The 19,418-nt window shown below is 36.2% G+C and overlaps 1 protein-coding gene across 2 annotated transcripts in view; it reads left to right on the top strand.

The window, feature by feature from the left end:
* LOC141398862 (uncharacterized) overlaps nt 1-18,661 on the top strand; it is a 65,015-nt gene extending 46,354 nt beyond the window's left edge. Inside the window, exons 3-4 of one of the 2 annotated variants that reach the window (XM_073976585.1) lie at nt 10,797-10,853; nt 16,647-18,661. In XM_073976585.1, coding sequence (XP_073832686.1) covers nt 10,797-10,853; nt 16,647-16,689 — 100 coding nt within the window. In that variant the 3' untranslated portion in view covers nt 16,690-18,661. Of the gene's footprint in view, nt 1-10,796; nt 10,854-16,622 lie in introns of both variants that reach the window. The other variant, XM_073976584.1, reaches the window with a different exon arrangement.
* Nucleotides 18,662-19,418: the final 757 nt, after the last annotated feature.

The raw sequence follows: 19,418 nt of genomic DNA, 5'->3' as shown, positions 1-19,418 counted from the left end.
AAGAGGTTATATCACCTTTTATGTAATTGCTGGGTATTTCTTTAGTGTGGCAGCTTTTAGTGAAATTTGATGGTGAATATTTTTTTCATTGCCATTAACGAGCTAAAATGAAGTTTAAGGGGTGAAATTGGCAGAAATTCGAAAGCGTTTCAAATAAGAAAAACCAAAGAAAATATTTCTTAAAAAATATACCTAATTTGGAATAGTTATATTTGTGATATGCGTTACAGCTACAGAGTTGACTTGTTTGGGGTCATATAGTTAAATTTGGTGAAAAATATTTTCTCCTTTGGCCTCAAGTCCCAAAAGTGAAGTATAAGGGGGGAAATGAACACCGATTTGAAAAAGGTTCAGAAAAACTGAAGTCGGCAAAACTTTTACTAATTTTTTAAATACCCATATTGGAACCGCTATTTTATGGACACTTGTTATATATACAGTGTTCATTTGTTGGGGAACTTATAGTGAAATTTGGTGTAGAATATTTCTTCTATTGACAGCAAGTCCCTAAATTGAAGTAAAAAGGGAGAAATATACACAATATCGGGAAGGTGCAGAAAAGCTGAATTTATTCATTATACAAATATAACCAATTTGTAACCGCTATTTTATGAACACCTGTTGTATACACAGAGTTGCTTTGTTCGGAGACTCATAGTAAAATTTGGTGTAGAATATTTTTATCATTGACATCAAGTCCCTAAATTGAAGCTAAAAGGTAGAAATATACCCAAATTTGGGAGAGGTGCAGAAAAATTGAATATTCTTCATTTTACACATATTACCATTTTGGAACCGCTTTTTTAGTTACACACTTTATATATACAGAGTTCCTTTGTTCGGAGATTTATAGTAAAATTTGGTGTAGAATATTTTTCTCATTGACATCAAGTCCCTAAATTGAAGCACAAAGGGAGAAATATACAAAAATTCGGGAGAGGTACAGAAAAATTCTTCATTTTACACATATTACCAATTTGGAACCGCTTTTTTAGTAACACGCGTTATATATACAGAGTTCCTTTGTTCGGAGACTTATAGTAGAATTTGGTGTAGAATATTTTTCTCATTGACATCAAGTCACTAAATTGAAGCAAAAAGGGAGAAATATACGCAAATTTGGTAGAGGTACAGAAAAATTGAATATTTTTCATTTTACACATATTACCAATTTGGAACCATTTTTTTAGTAACACTCGTTATCTATACAGAGTTCCTTTGTTCGGAGACTTATAGTAAAATTTGGTGTAGAATATTTTTCTCATTGACATCAAGTCTCTAAAATGAAGTCAAAAGGGAGAAATATACGCAAATTTGGGAGAGGTGCAGAAAAATTGAATATTCTTCATTTTACACATATTACCAATTTGGAACCGCTTTTTTAGTAACACGCATTATATATACAGAGTTCCTTTGTTTGGAGACTTATAGTAAAATTTGGTGTGGAATATTTTTCTCATTGACATCAAGTCCCTAAATTGAAGCAAAAAGGGAGAAATATACGCAAATTTGGTAGAGGTACAGAAAAATTCAATATTTTTCATTTTACACATATTACCAATTTGGAACCGCTTTTTTAGTAACACGCGTTATATATACAGAGTTCCTTTGTTCGGAGACTTATGGTGAAATTTGGTGTAGAATATTTTTCTCATTGACATCAAGTCTCTAAAATGAAGTCAAAAGGGAGAAATATACGCAAATTTGGGAGAGGTGCAGAAAAATTGAATATTCTTCATTTTACACATATTACCAATTTGGAACCGCTTTTTTAGTAACACGCATTATATATACAGAGTTCCTTTGTTTGGAGACTTATAGTAAAATTTGGTGTGGAATATTTTTCTCATTGACATCAAGTCCCTAAATTGAAGCAAAAAGGGAGAAATATACGCAAATTTGGGAGAGGTACAGAAAAATTGAATATTTTTCATTTTACACATATTACCAATTTGGAACAGCTTTTTTAGTAACATGCGTTTTATATACAGAGTTCCTTTTGTTCGGAGACTTATAATAAAATTTGGTATAGAATATTTTTCTCATTGACATCAAGTCCCTAAATTGAAGCAAAAAGGGAGAAATATACGCAAATTTGGTAGACGTACACAAAAATTGAATATTTTTCATTTTACACATATTACCAATTTGGAACCGCTTTTTTAGTAACACGCGTTATATATACAGAGTTCCTTTGTTTGGAGACTTATAGTAAAATTTGGTGTAGAATATTTTTCTCATTGACATCAAGTCCCTAAATTGAAGCAAAAAGGGAGAAATATACGCAAATTTGGTAGAGGTACAGAAAAATTGAATATTCTTCATTTTACATATATTACCAATTTGGAACCGCTGTTTTAGTAACACGCGTTATATATACAGAGTTCCTTTGTTCGGAGCCTTATAGTAAAATTTGGTGTAGAATATTTTTCTCATTGACATCAAGTCCCTACATTGAAGCAAAAAGGGAGAAATATACGCAAAATTGGGAGAGGTACAGAAAAATTGAATATTTTACACATATTACCAATTTGGAACCGCTTTTTTAGTAACACGCGTTATATATACAGAGTTCCTTTGATCAGAGACTTATAGTTAAATTTGGTGTAGAATATTTTTCTCATTGACATCAAGTCCCTAAATTGAAGCAAAAAGGGAGAAATATACGCAAATTTGGGAGAGGTACAGAAAAATTGAATATTTTTCATATTACACATATTACCAATTTGGAACCGCTTTTTTAGTAACACGCGTTATATATACAGAGTTCCTTTGTTCGGAGACTTATAGTACAATTTGGTGTAGAATATTTTTTTCATTGACATCAAGTCCCTAAATTGAAGCAAAAAGGGAGAAATATACGCAAATTTGGGAGAAGTGAGAAAAATTTAATATTCTTCATTTTACAAATATTACCAATTTGGAATCGCTTTTTTAGTAACACGCATTATATATACAGAGTTCCTTTGTTCGGAGATTTATAGTGAAATTTAGTGCAGAATATTTTTTTCATTGACATCAAGTCCCTAAATTGACGCAGAAAGGGAGAAATATACGCAAATTTGGGAGAGGTACAGAAAAATTGAATATTTTTCATTTTACACATATTACCAATTTGGAACCGCTTTTTTAGTAACACGCGTTATATATACAGAGTTCCTTTGTTTGGAGACTTATAGTGGAATTTGGTGTAGAATATTTTTCTCATTGACGTCAAGTCACTAAATTGAAGCAAAAAGGGAGAAATATACGCAAATTTGGGAGAGGTACAGAAAAATTGAATATTTTTCATTTTACACATATTACCAATTTGGAACCGCTTTTTTAGTAACACGCGTTATATGTAGAGAGTTCCTATGTTCGGAGACTTATAGTAAAATTTGGTGTAAAATATTTTTCTCATTGACATCAAGTCCCTAAATTGAAGCAAAAAGGGAGAAATATACGCAAATTTGGGAGAGGTACAGAAAAATTGAATATTTTTCATTTTACACATATTATCATATTGGAACCGCTTTTTTAGTAACACGGGTTATATATACAGAGTTCCTTTGTTCGGAGACTTATAGTAAAATTTGGTGTAGAATATTTTTCTCATTGACATCAAGTCCCTAAATTGAAGCAAAAAGGGAGAAATATACGCAAATTTGGGAGAGGTACAGAAAAATTTAATATTCTTCATTTTACAAATATTACCAATTTTGAATCGCTTTTTTAGTAACGCGCATTATATATACAGAGTTCCTTTGTTCGGAGACTTATAGTGAAATTTGATGTAGAATATTTTTTTTCATTGACATCAAGTCCCTAAATTGAAGCAAAAAGGGAGAAATATACGCAAATTTGGGAGAGGTACAGAAAAATTGAATATTTTTCATTTTACACATATTACCAATTTGGAACCGCTTTTTTAGTAACACGCGTTATATATACAGAGTTCCTTTGTTCGAAAACTTATAGTGAAATTTGGTGTAGAATATTTTCTCCATTGACATCAAGACTCTATAGTGAAGGAAAAAAGAGAAATATACACAAATTCGGTGGAGGTTCAGAAAAAATTATAAATATTATTCATTATACACATATAATCAATTTTCAGCCGCTATTTTAGTAACACCTGTTATATATACAGAGTTTCTTTGTTCAAGAACTTACAGTGAAATTTGGTGTAGAATATTTTCTTCATTGACATCAAGTCCCTTAATTGAAGTTAAAAGGCAGAAGTGTATACAAATTCGAGAGAGGTGTAGAAAAAACTGAATATTATTCATTTCACAAAAATAACCAATTTGGAACCGCTATTATGTGGACACGTGGTAAAAATACAGGGTTTGCCTCTTCCAAAACTCATAGTGAAATTAGGTAAAGAGTATTTTCCTCATTGACGTCAAGTCTCTACAATGAAGTTTAAGAGCAGTAATATAAACATATTTAGGAGATGTTCATTAAACATATCATCACATTATATCCCTGTAAGCAAAACTACAAGGAGTACCTTCGGTGGAAATTTCAGAACGAGTCTCGAACAACCCTTAAACTGCACTTGAGTGAAAATCTTGAACTGTTATGAGGGAGATACCCGAAGGTGTTGTCCTATATAGAGAGTTTTGAAAAAAAAAACGCTTTGCGCGAAATTTCGGCCTAATTGAAAACTTAATTCGTATGTTATCATGCGGATCAGCCATTTGAGCTGTTTCCCGTAGGGTTTTTTGAGATTTTGAGCTATTATTTTAGAAAGTATGGATCTGGAGCCGCGAGAACAAGCTACAACATAACTTTCAAAACGATGCGTGACATATCCTTAAAATGCACTTATGAGAAAAATATGAAAATTTTGTGTGCGAGGTACTCGAAGGAACGAACCAATATAGTATTTATTCAAACCAGTAGTGGGTTCCCTAACGCATTTTTTGGTTACCGACAAAAATGGGTGCATTTAAAATACTTTTAATTTCGGTAATTAACGAAAGTTGTCGGTAAGTTAGCGACCAAAATAAAGCTGTTACTAAGTCCAACTGATAGTAACAGTGCTTTTAACTTTTATTTGTAATTTTTATTCATAATTTTGCGTTTTAATTCGAGAGTTATCCTGGGCACCATTTTAGAGAAAAATTGTGTGTGCGTGGTACCTAACGGAGTGGACCAATACAGTTCATCTTCGAACTTCATTTAAATTTGAACAAAATATTACGGGGTGCTAAATTTGGACCAAATCGCTCGATGCATTCGAGAGTTATCGTGCGCACCTGTCTAGCCAGACATTCAGGTAAACAGGCAGACGGACGGATCTAAGTCGACTCCAAATTAACTGAAGCGGATTTCGTCCAAATATACTTGCCATGGAAAACCGCTATTTAAACGATGAACATTTTTCTTAGTATCCAAATATAAAAACCGTGTCATTGTCCTTTGGCTAACGAGGGTGATTCATTCTATAGACGATTCCTACTTTTTTTCTAATATGCAAAAACCGCTTACCCTTCAATATTATATTAGGCCCCTACAGAAGAATTCTACAATACTAATATATTTTTTTAAGGAAGAACCCTACGATTCTCATTTACTTAACTCTGGTTCTCTATTCCATATAAGATCCTTTCGATGGTCATCTATGCCATAGAATATCCTTACGAAGGTCTTAAAAGTCTATTCAAAGGCAAACCTCTACAGTGATCCTCCATGCTACACAATACCTCTTATGTGGCTCTCTATTCCACAGAAGACCCCTTCAGTGGTCCTCTATTATATTTATAGAAGACCCCTATAGTGGTTTTCTATTCCATAGAACAGTCCTATAGTGGTCCTCTATTATGTAGATGACTTCTGCGACCCCCTCGGTGGCCTTATATTCTACAGAAGCCTACTGAGGAGATCATTAAAGGCCTTCTACGGAGGCTTACGGTTATATAGAAGCCTCCTGCAGAGTTCTTCTATTATATAGAATCATCCTATAGATGCCTTATATTCTTTAGAAGCCTCCTGGAAAATTTATATTCTATATTCTTCGAAGGCCTCTATTCTATAGAAGCCTCTATCAAGGGCTTAAATTTTACAGAAGCCTCCCTCGAAGTCCTTTTGCAGAGTCCTTCTATTATATAGAATCATCCTCTGGAGGCCTTATATTCTTTAGAAGTCCCCTTGGAAATTTATATTCTATCTTCTTCGAAGATCTTCTATTCTATAGAAGCCTCCATCAAGGGCTTGAATTTTACAGATGCCTCCCCCGAAGTCATTCTTTTCTATAAAAATCTACCTTGAAGGCATTCTATAAGAGCACAGCCTCTTTCGGAGGCGGAAAAAACTCCATTGGAGGTCTTATATTCTGTATAAGCTTTCCTCGGATGCCTTTTATACTATAAAAAGTTCGTACGGATGCCACCTGTTCTATAAATGCCTTCTTTGGAGGTCTTCTTTGGTATTGAAGCATACCTTGGAGGTGTTCCATTCTAAAGTAGTCCTCATCGAAGGCCTTATGTTCTATAGTAGTCTCCCTCAAAGGCATTATATTCCAGAGCAGCCTCTTTCAGAGCCTTTTGTTCTATAGAAGATTCCATTTGAGGCATTATGTTTTGTGGAAGCCTCTCTAGGATATGTTTTATACTATGGAAGGCTCCTGCGAATGCCTTCTCTCCTACCGAAGTCCCCCTTGGAAGCCTTATATCCTATAGAAACCTCTCTCGGAAGCCATCTATTACATAAAAGCCTCCTTTTGAGCTTTCTATTCTATAGAAACCTTCTATTTTTTAGAAGCCTACTGGAAGGATTTGTTTTCTATAGAAATCGTCCTTGGATGTCTTCTATTCCATAAAAGCCTCCTTCGGAAGCCATCTATTCTAAAGAAGCCTACATCAAGGCCTTCAACCCTGTCTTTAACGTCATCTATTTTAGAGCAGTCTCCTTCGGGGGCCTCCTTGGATGCCTCCTTTGAGGCCTTCTATTCTACAAAAGCTCCTGCTGGTGCCTTCTATTGTGTAGACGCTTCTTACCGTAAGCTTCTATTCTAAAGAAGCCTCATGCGAGGACTTCCGCTCTATAAAAGCCTTCTAAATATACCCTCAATTGTATAGAAGCCTTCTACGGAGGCTGTATAAGTTCGATACATTGGTTACGCCAATGTATACGTTCGATACTTTTTTTCCCCTTCTGCAGCATTCCAATTACCCACGGGGATATCTTCTCTGCACTTCTTCCAGGAGCCTTATTCGCCTAGTTCGGATTGTAGGAGAGAGTTCGCTCTTTTCTACTACCTCTGATGCACAGGGGCGCTTTCCAATGCTGCAGTCGTAGTTGATGTCACGGCCTTTGATCGATATTTCGCCAACACTTGCTATTTAACTTTCGAAGGAGTCACACTCCTATTGCTTTCGTTTCGTGGCTTCACATACAAAAGGTAATGTTTCTCATTCGCAGAAACCCTATACCAACAATAAACCGAAAATACATATATTTGAAACTGATACACTCGTGTTTTTCTTTTATTTTCTTCTCTTTTCATCCCTGAGCTATCGACGGTCAGTGGTATCACGCCAACAGAGGCCTTCTATTCTGTATAAGAGTTCTACGAAGGTTTTCTGTTCTGTATAAGCATCCTATAGATGCCTTCTATTCTATAGAAGCTCTCTACGGATACCTTCTATTCCATAGAAGCCTTCCACGGATGGCCTTCTGTTATTTAGAAGCCTCCTGGGAGAAACTCTACTATATAGAAATCTACCTGAGATGTCTCCTATTCCATACGAGCCTACTACAGAGGTCTTATAGTTTACAGAATCCTCTCGTAGATATTTTCCTTTCGATAGAATCCTTTCTTGTAGGTCTTTTACGCTAACAAAGCCTCTCACGGAGGACCCATACTATAAAAAAATCTCCTAAGGTGGTTTTCATTTCTATAGAAACATTCTGTGAAGCCATCTATGGAGGACCTTCGGCGGTCTTCTATTTTAAAGAAGACTCCTACCGTTGTCCTCTACCCATAGGAGATCCAACGGCGGTCTTCTATTATACGGAAGACGACTACGGCGATCTTATATTCTGTGGAAGGTTCCTACGGTGCTTTTCTATTCTAGAGAAGACCCCTCCCGTATTTTTATATTCTATAGAACGCCCTTACGGAGCTCTTCTATTTCATGCAAGTGGACGTCGATTACGTAGAAGACACATACGGAGGTCTGTTACTACATAAAGACCTCTACAGTGGTTCCCTATTACATAGAAGACACCTACGGTGCTCTTTTATTCCAAAGAAGACTCCTCTTATATTCTCTCGGTGGTCTCTAGTTTATACAAGACCCCTACGGTGCTCATATGTTCTATAGAAGGCCTTTACGGTGCTTTCCTATCCGATAGAAGACCTCTGCGGTGCTCCTCTATTCTGTAGAAGACCCCTACGACGCTCTTCTATTCTGTAGAAGACCCTTATGATGCCCTCTAATTCGATAGAAGACCTCTACGGTGTTCTCCTATACGATATAGTAGAAGGTCCCCGCTGTGCTCTTATATTCTATAGAAGACCCATACGGCGTTCCTATGTTCTATAGAACACCCTTTCGGTACTATCCTATTATACGGAAGACCCCTTCGATGCTCTTATATTATATAGAATTCTCATATGGTGATCTTATGTCCTATAGAAGACACATTCGATGCTCTTATATTTTATAGAAGACACCTACGGTGCTCTTTTATTCCATAGAAGACTCCTGCTATGTTCTTAAATGTTTTTAAGAAGATCCCTACGGTGCTTATATGTTCTATAGAAGGGCCTTACGGTGCTCTCCTATTCGATAGAAGACTCCTGCGGTGCTCTTCTGTTTTGTAGAAAATCCTTACGACGCTCTTATACTCTGCAGAAGACCTTTACGATGCTCTCCAATTCCATAGAAAACTCAGCGGTCCTCTCCTATTCGAAGTTGTCTTCTACGACGCTTTTATATTCTATAGAAGGTCCCTGCGATACTCTTATATTCTATAGAAGACCCATACGGTGTTCCTATGTTCTATAGAAGACACATTAGATGCTCTTATATTTTATAGAAGACACCTACGGTGCTCTTTTATTCCATAGTAGACTTCTGTGCTTGAATGTTCCTGGTGCGGTGCTCTTCTATTCTGTAGAAGACCCTTATGACTCTCTTATACTCTATAGAAGTCCTTTACGATGCTCTCCAATACGATAGAAGTCCTCAACGGTGCTCTCTTCTTCCAAGTTGTATTCTACGACGCTCTTATATTTTGTAGAAGGTCCCTGCGGTGCTCTTATATTCTATAGAAGATCCATTCGGTGTTCATATTTTCAATAGAAGACCCTTACGATGCTCTCCTATTCTAAGAAAAACCCCTTCGGTGCTCTTATATTTCATAGAAGTCTAATACGGTGCTCTTCTGTTCTATAGAAGACACATTCGATGCTCTTATATTTTGTAGAAGACATCTACGGTGCTCTTTTATTCCATAGTAGACTTCTGCGTTGTTCTTATATGTTTTTAAGAAGATCCCTACGGTGCTTATATGTTCTATAGAAGGACCTTACGGTGCTCTTATCTTCGATAGAAGACTCCTGCGGTGCTCTTCTGTTCTGTAGAAAACCCTTACGACGCTCTTATGCTCTGTAGAAGACTTTTACGATGCTCTCCAAGTCGATAGAACTTCTCTACGGTCTTCTCCTATTCGAATTTGTCTTCCACGACGTTCTTATATTCTGTAGAACACCCCTAGAATATAGATTATATTCTATAGAAGACCCTTACGGTGCTCTCCTATTCTATGGAAAACCCCTTCGCTGCTCTTATATTCTATAGAAGACCCCTATGGTGTTCCAATATTCTATAGAAGACCCTTACGGTATTACCCTATTCTATGGAAAACGCCTTCGGGGCTCTTATATTTTATAGAAGTCTTATACGGTGCTCTTCTGTTCTATAGAAGACACATTCGAAGATCTAATATTTCATAGAAGATTCATGCGGTGCTCTTCTGGTCTACTGAAGGTCCTCTAAGATCCTCTTCTGTTTTATATAGGACCCGTACGTTGGCCTTCTATACTATGGAAGACATCTACGGTGGTCGTTTAGCGTGGTCTTCTATGGAAGACCTCTACGATGGTCTTCTATTCCAAATGAGATCCCTACGAGTCTACGATGCTCTTATATTCTATAGAAACCCCTACGGTGGCCCTCTATCCCATAAAGGATCCCTGCGGTGCTCCTTTAGTATAAAGAAGACCCTACGGAGATTCTCTCTCCCATAGAAGACAAATACGGTGCTCCTCTAGTCTATATAAGACTTTTAAGGTGGTCTTCTATTTTATAGAATGCCTTTAAAGTGGTCTTATATTCTATACAAGAGTCACTTGGTGCTATTATATTCTATAGAAGGTCCCTACGGTGATCATCCATGCCATAGAAAACCCCTATGATACTCTTCTAAGACGTTTAAGGTGCTCTTTTTCACAGAAAACCCCTCTTCTACTCTATAGATGACTTTTAAGGTGGTGTTCTATTCCATAGGAGAGTCCTACGGGGGTCGTATATTTCATAGATGACCCATACGGAGGTCGTATATTCCATTAAAGGTCCCTACGGTGATTCTCTGTATCATAGAATAACCTCACGATGGTCCTCTATGCCATAGAAGGCCTCTATAATGCTCTTCTACTCTACAGAAGACATTTAAGGTTGTCTTCTATCATACAGAAGACCCCTCCGGTAATCCTCTGTTTCATAGACGGTCTCTATGATTGTCTTCTATTCTATAGAATATTTTCATGTTGTTATATTATGGTATCTTCTTTTTTTCAGATTATCTTCATATTCTCCACGGCCATTAACTGAAGATGTTAAGCACAGATTTTCAAGGTGAGTTCAAAACAAACTTTTAAATTTGTTAATAATTTGTTTAAATAAATTTTCTAAATAATAAAATTTTTTTAAGATATTATGCTTAGCTTATTACTAAATATACTTTAGCTTAAATTTAACCCCCCGCTGTACTAATACTTTTGGCGAATACTGTCCTGCTTTTCTTTCTGACCAGACAACAAACGACCACAACAAAAAAAAGTTTACGTAAAGAAGACAAAATAAAAATAAAAACAAATTGTCGGAACGGCAAAATTGTCACGAGTGTTATTTTAAAAATCTAGCCAGTACTTTGTTGTTGTCGAAGTCGCCACTGTTGCTGTTGTTATTGTTGCAAACTAATACCAGACATTTTATTGATAATTCCAAAATTTTATCTCAATAAATTAACTATTTGAAGTTAGTTTCATTTGTTTTGTTCTTTTTGTAAATTCTATTAAAAAGGGGGGCGTTTGAAATGACATTGACAAATTATGATAAGAGGTGGGGTAGACGGACGACGATACCATAGCCATTGAGACCCTCTATAACAATTGATTTTGGCAAAATCATTTCACGAATGCCATTACTTTAAAAGGCAAGGAGTGCGTGAAGCAGAGATGGGGTAGTTATCCCACACAGGTGTACATTTTATCAAACCGCACACACGCAGCCCATTAAAGGTCTTAAAGTTTTAGTTATGTTTATTCATTAGGAAATTATGTCACTCCTCCCTAAATGCCGATGATGAGTAATTTTTGTACAATAACAACAAATTAGGGGAAAATATCTTCCAAAAACAAAATTTGTGATAATTTCGTTTTGTTTTTGGGTTTTTGAGGGAACACCTGTTCGATAATTGTAGATAAGTTGGAATCTAATTGTGACACTAGGCTACCAAAAATCTGAACACTAGGCTACCAAAAAATCTAGTCTCTAGAGGACTTCTATAGGATAGAATGCCTCTCTAGAGGACTTCGATAGGATAGAAGGCCTCTCTAGAGGACTTCTATAGGATATAAGGCCTCTCTAGAGGACTTCTATAGGATAGAAGGCCTCTCTAGAGAACTTCTGCAGGATAGAAGGCCTCTCTAGAGAACTTCTGCAGGATAGAAGGTCTCTCTAGAGGACTTCTATAGGATAGAAGGCCTCTCTAGAGGACTTCTATAGGATAGAAGGCCTCTCTAGAGAACTTCTGCAGGATAGAAGGTCTCTCTAGAGGACTTCTATAGGATAGAAGGGATCTGTAGAGGACTTCTATAGGATAGAAGGCCTGTCTAGAGGACTTCTATAGGATAGAAGGCCTTTCTAGAGGACTTCTATAGGATAGAAGGCCTCTCTAGAGGACTTCGATAGAATAGAAGACCTCCGCAGTGGACTTCTATAGAATAGAAGGACTCTCTAGAGGTCTTCTATAGAGGACTTCCATAGGATAGAAGGCCTCTCTAGAGGACTTCCATAGGATAGAAGGCCTCTCTAGAGAATTTCTGCAGGATAGAAGGCCTCTCTAGACTACCTTCTATAGAATAGAAGGCCTCTCTAGAAGACTTCTATAGGATAGAAGGCCTCTCTAAAGGACTTCTATAGGATAGAAGGCCTCCGCAGAGGACTTCCATAGGATAGAAGACCTCTCTAGAGGACTTCCATAGGATAGAAGGCCTCTCTAGAGAATTTCTGCAGGATAGAAGGCCTCTCTAGAGGACTTACATAGGATATAAGGCCCTCTAGAGAACTTCTACAGCATAGAAAGTTTCTCTAGAGAACATCGATAGGATAGAAGGCCTCACTAGAGGACTTCTATAGGATAGAAGGCCTCACTAGAGGACTTCTATAGGATAGAAGGCCTCACTAGAGGACTTCCATAGGATAGAATGCCTCTCTAGAGGACTTCTATAGAATAAGAGGACTCTCTAGAGGACTTCGATAGGATAAAAGGCCTCTCTAGAGGACTTCGATAGGATAGAAGACCTCTCTAGAGGACTTCTATAGAATAGATGGACTATCTAGAGAACTTCTATAGAATAGATGGTCTCTCTAGAGGACTTCTATAGATTACAAGGCCTCTCTAAAGGACTTCGATAGGACAGAAGGCCTCTCTAGAGGACTTCGAAGGATAGGAGGCCTCTCTAGAGGACTTCGTAGGATAGGAGGCCTCTCTAGAGGATTTCTATAGGATAGAAGCCCTCTTTAGAGGACTTCTGTAGGATAGAAGGCCTCTCTAGAGGATTTCTGTAGGATAGAAGGCCTCTCTAGGGGACTCCTATAGGATAGAAGGCCTCTCTAGAGGACTTCTATAGGATAGAAGGCCTCTCTAGAGGACTTCTATAGGATAGAAGGGATCTGTAGAGGACTTCTATAGGATAGAAGGCCTGTCTAGAGGACTTCTATAGGATAGAAGGCCTTTCTAGAGGACTTCTATAGGATAGAAGGCCTCTCTAGAGGACTTCGATAGAATAGAAGACCTCCGCAGTGGACTTCTATAGAATAGAAGGACTCTCTAGAGGTCTTCTATAGAGGACTTCCATAGGATAGAAGGCCTCTCTAGAGGACTTCCATAGGATAGAAGGCCTCTCTAGAGAATTTCTGCAGGATAGAAGGCTTCTCTAGAGGACTTCTATAGAATAGAAGGCCTCTCTAGAGGACTTCTATAGAATAGAAGGCCCCTCTAGAGGACTTCTATAGGATAGAAGGCCTCTCTAGAGGACTTACATAGGATATAAGGCCCTCTAGAGAACTTCTACAGCATAGAAAGTCTCTCTAGAGAACATCGATAGGATAGAAGGCCTCACTAGAGGACTTCTATAGGATAGAAGGCCTCACTAGAGGACTTCTATAGGATAGAAGGCCTCACTAGAGGACTTCCATAGGATAGAAGGCCTCTCTAGAGGACTTCTATAGAATAAGAGGACTCTCTAGAGGACTTCTATAGAATAGAATGCCACTCTTAAGGAATTCAATAGAATAGAAGACCTCCGCAGTGGGCTTCTATAGAATAGAAGGACTCTCTAGAGGTCTTCTATAGATTTGAAGACCTCTCTAGAAGACTTCTATAGGATAGAAGGCCTCTCTAGGGGACTTCTATAGGATATTAGGGCTCTCTAGAGGACTTCTATAGGATAGAAGGCCTCTCTAGAGAACTTCGATAGGATAAAAGGCCTCTCTAGAGGACTTCTATAGGATATAAGGGCTCTCTAGAGGACTTCTATAGGATATAAGACCTCTCTAGAGGACTTCTATAGGATAGAAGGTCTCTCTAGAGCAGAAAACCTTCTTTTACTAGCAGAAAAAGTCTCCCTAGAGGACTTCTAATTGAGAGAAGGTTTTCCAGAGGAGTTTTAGTGAAGAGAAGGTCACTCTAGAAAACTTCTTTAGGAAATAAGGCTTTCATAGAGGTTGTCTGTAGATTATAAAGCATAACTTCAGGATTTTTATATAATAGAATTCGCCCCTAGAAGCCTTCTAATAAAGAGATGGTCTCCCTAGAGGACATCTTCTGGAGAGAAGATCCTCCTAGAGGACTTCTAATGAAGAAAATTCCTTCCAAAGGACTTATATAGGATAGAAGGGCCACTTAGAAATATTTTATAGAATATAAGGCGACCTTGGAGAACTTCTATAGCATATATGACTTCTATAGCAGAGAAGTTCTCGTTAGGTTACTTCTTCAGCATAGAAGCCCTTCTTAGGAGGCTTCTTCAAAAGGAAATGCCTCTCCTGCTGTCTTCTATTGAATATAAAATCTCCCATGAGGGCTTCTTTAGAATAGATTTGTTCCTTAAACGATTTCTATAGAACAGAAGTCCTTCCTAGAAGATTTCAATAGAACTGAAGGTCTTCATATTGCCTTATTTATAAAACATAATGGTACTTAGCCCTAGATTTAGTTTACTTTTTCGATTTTTAAACATAACAATAATAAACCATAAAACATCAGCTGTTAATCAGCTGATCTGGTTAATCTACTAACAGCTGATCAATATTAGGATAGTTCACATTCAGCAATATATCGCTGAATTAAGAATTTAACATATAAGGTCAATTTGAATTGGATAGAAGACCATGCCAGATGATTTTTATATTTAAAAGGGGTTCCCTAGACGACTTCCATAGCACATAAGGCTTTCCTTCTATAGAAGCTACTAACAGCTGCTTAATATTGGGATAGTTCACATTCAATAATTTATTGTAAACCTCTTTGTCAAGTTAAAGTGGCAGATGGCCGTTGTTTGATAGCTTCCACTACTGAGAATTTAAATGTTTTTTTACGCCAGGGTAATTTGATAAGAATTCCCTGATATCGTGCAGTTATTTTTTTTCTCCTTCATTATAATAGTGGAACATTCTAGAGGATTTCTTGGAGACAAAAGGCCGCCTTAGAAGATGTGTGTAGATTAGTAAACCTAACTTGAGGACTTTTATAGAGTAGAAGGTCTTCCTAGAGGACTTCTAATGAGGAGAAAGTCTTCTAGAGCACTTCTAACCAAGAGAAGTCCTCACAGAGGACTTATTTGGGATTGAAGTTCTCATTAGAGAACTGTTATAGCATATACGACTTTCTTATAAAATTTCTATAGCAGAAGGTACTCCTAGGGGACCTCTATAGAATTATATAAAATAAAATAACTGCCTAGGGGACTCCTAATTAAGAGGAGGCGTCGTTAGAGAACTTCTATAGCATAGAATGCCTTCTTCGAGAATTACGAGTATGCCTCCATAAAAAACTTCGCCACACTAGTGGACTTTGTTATAATAGAAGGCCCCCCTAGAGGACTTTTGTAGAACAGAAGGAATCCACATTTCCTTTTTTATAAAACATAACGATACTTATAGTAAGTTTACATTTACGAGATCTACTCGATTTTAACTGTCAATTCCATTGCTTAAACGTCAAATGAAAGCCAATGGATTTCAGATGAGTTTTGATTTCACGTATACGCAAAGGAATTGACAGTTAAAATCGAGTGGATTTCGTAAATGTAAACCAAGCATTAGTCTTAGATTTTGTTTACTTTTTCGATACTTAACACTTAAAACTAAGTTGTAAATCAGCTGATTCACTTAGACTACTAACAGCTGATCAACATAAGGATAGTTCACATTCAACAATTTATCGTTGAATTTAGAATTTAACATAGAAGGCCATTTTGGAGGATTTCTAATGGATAGAAGACCGCGCCAGATGACTTTTATAGCTGAAAGGGTTTCCCTGGACAACTTCCATAGCATATGAGGCTTTCCTTCTATAGAATTTACTAACAGCTGATTAATATTAGGATAGTTCACATGCAATAATTTATTGTAAACCTCTTTGACAAGTTAAGGTGGTGGTGGAATTTGATTGATATCTTCCACACCCTACTGAACATTTTAATATCGAAAATTTTTTTGTTCGCCAGTGTTTTTTTTTTCTTCAAAAAGTGACGGCTGTCTCTAATTACCAAAACAAAAATTTATGGCAAAATTATCCATTATCTTAATAAATACGATGACGGTTGAGTGTCTATAAAACACCTGGTCGGCATAAAATTTATAAAAAGTGGACTTCGATTTTTTGACAAACAAAAAAAAATGAAATTTGTCATGGTTTTACAAATTATTGTGGGGTGATTTCTGAGGAACACTTTGCTTGTGTAAAACAGCTTCTATAGAGTAATGAAATAAGCTTGCAAATATTTACCCGCCACTTTGCAAATTTCCTTGATTTCTGCTTGTTCTTCTTCTTCTCAAACAAATCTTCTTCTTCTTGTCTTCTGAGCAAATCTTCTTAATCTCTCAACCCATTTATAGTTTGTTTGTTTATTTTTTGTATAGGAAATCATTTCCAGTTCATGCAAATGATAACAAGCTGGCTTAGCTAGCTGTAAGGTGCTGCTGAGGTTATCGTTTGGTGATGGCTGCTTGGCTTGATGACGCTGATTCTGGGGGTCTTCTACAAACACTTTCTGATAAGACCTCATCATCCATTAAGACATTAATACACAATATTTTTTGTATTTATTTACACATTTGTCTTTGTTGTTGTCGTCGTTCACTTTTGTGTGAGGGTCTTAAATCTTCGAACAAACCTTATCAGTTCTTGGTTTACTTTGAGATTTCAAAAGTGAAAAGAAAACGAATTGTGACAGCCACAATTGACATTTGTTCTTGTTCCGAATACACATTATTGACGTCAGTAAACTTTGGTTTCGCCAAGAAATGCAAGGAAATGGTTTTTTTGTGGGGGATGTTAGAAGCGGAATTTCAACGGAAGTTTGAAAGTTTTTGTCTTTAAATCTAAGGTACCAAAATTCCCATTTTTAATAATATTTTTTTTATTTCTTTTTTTAATTTTTTTTTTTTATGTTTACATTGTTTTTTTGTTTATTTTTTTATTTTATTATTTTTCAATGTTTTTTTTTCTTCCCCAGACTGTTTCACTATTCACTTTCCTCCCACTTTAGTTTTTTTGTGGTATTTTTAGAAAAATAAAAAAATTCCAACAAATTAAAAACAAATGCTAGTCACATTATTTTTAAATAGCAGCTGCTGCTGCGGGCTATGAAGCAGGCGAGAAAAATGTCAACAACAAAAAATATATTTTCTTTAAATTTTCAATATGACGTCTTTTAAAAACTATTCAAACGCCTATTTTGGCTGTCTGTATATTCTCCCACAAGAAGTTCATTAACACACATATATTATCAAAACAAAAAAAGTTGATAAATAATAAAATAAAAATATACCTCAGAATCGTTTTTCAATTTATGAGATTTCAACACAAATTAATTATTTCCAAAATTCTGAATGTGAATGTTGGCGGCATCTGTCCTACACCTTTAAAATAGGGATAGGTAGTGGAAAGCAATAATCGATTTTTCGACTTTTCGTTTTTGGTCTAAAACCAAAAATACGATTTTTTCGGTCTGGCGATTATTTCATTTATTATTAGGCCTGTTCGATAACTTTGCAAGTTAAAAGTATTTGCAAGTTCTTGCAAGTACTTGCAACTACTTCTCATTTCCCTTTTATTGAACAATTTTGCTATCGAACAGCATTTTGTAAAAGCTTGTATAAATTTGTAGAAACTTTTGGGTTATCGAACAGACCTATTATTTCATAACCGCAGCAAATCGATTTTGAAACTTCCAAGTCAAACTCGAAATCGGGCAAACTCGAAAATCGATCACAAGATAATCGATTATGCGATTTTCTCCCTTCACAAAAGTCGTCTACGATTTTTAGACTTTTGACTGCAGAAAGTCGATTAATCGAAAGTCGACTTAACTATCCCTACTAAAAACTATTTAATAACAATGTCATCTCTTGGGATTCAGATGAAATGCAATGCCAACTGCTCTACTCAGGCCTTTCATGAGTGCTGAAGCATGTCCAGAGGTTCTTGTCAGGGATCATCAAATTCTCTTGACTTTCGTGGATTTGAATCGCCCAGAAATTAGACAAATTGATGTGCCCAGATAATCTTATAACGCCACATAAGTTGTCATATTCGAAAAATTTTAATATTAACTCGAATAATTCGAATAAAAGTTAAAAAAAATCGAATAAAGGTTCGAATGATTTGGATATCAATTCGAATAATTTTAATTTGTATATAAGTTCAGTTCGAATGATTGAGAATAATTGGAAAAAATGTTGCAATCTTTTGAATGCAAGTTTGAAAAATTTTAATATTAAATCCTAATAATTTGAATAAAAGTTCGAACAATTCGAATACAAATTCGAATGATTTCAATATCAATTCTAATAATTTTAATTTATTTATACAAGTTCGAATGATTGAGAATAATTCGAAAACATGTTGTAATCTTTCGAATACAACTTTGAATCATGTGAAAACAAGTCGAATAATTCGAATAAAATTTCGAATAATTCAAATGCAATATTTCCGAATTAAAATATCAGCCGCAAAAATGTAATAAATTTAAAAATTAAAACTATTTTTCGTGTCTAAAATGCAACAATTTTATTTGTGTTTTTTGCTGCCATAATTCATCCCGGTTTCCTTTTTAGCATGCATTTTTGTGACAGTTTTCTAATTGTTTCACAGAAAATGGAGAAAACAAAAAAGTATGGAGTCAATTCTCAGAAAACACAAAAGCACGTTGTCATCAACACTGCACCAACTAAGGAAACACACACAAGCCTCCCTTTTGCAATTGCCGGACGGTGCAATAACTTTTCAAAACAACTCTGCAATTCCTGTGAAAATGAAGTTAGATATTGTTCGGAGCTGATCTGTTGCTGACAGGAAAATTAAGCAACATAAACAAGAAAAAGAAGAACAAAAGATATGCAGGAATAGAAGGCTCTGGCGAGGCATATAGCATGGACGGTCTCACAAGAGGGTTCTTATAGAATAAAAGGTCTAATAAGTGGACTTCAATATAATAAAAGGCCTCACCAGATGACTTCTGTAGCATGGAAGTTCTTACAAGAGGGCTTCTATAGAACAAAAAGCGTCACCAGAGGGTTTTTATAGAATAAAAGACTTCTCAGCAGAACTTCTATAGAATAGAAGACCTCAATTGGGAAAGACCCCACAAAAGGACTTGAGGACTTCTATAGAATGCTAGGCTTCACAAC

This window comes from Musca autumnalis, unplaced genomic scaffold (assembly GCF_047663935.1).
Source record: "Musca autumnalis isolate F117 unplaced genomic scaffold, ASM4766393v1 scaffold_3, whole genome shotgun sequence".
Lineage (NCBI taxonomy): Eukaryota > Metazoa > Arthropoda > Insecta > Diptera > Muscidae > Musca > Musca autumnalis.
The sequence above is the reverse complement of the archived record's forward strand: the minus strand, read 5'-3'. Positions and strand labels throughout refer to the sequence as shown.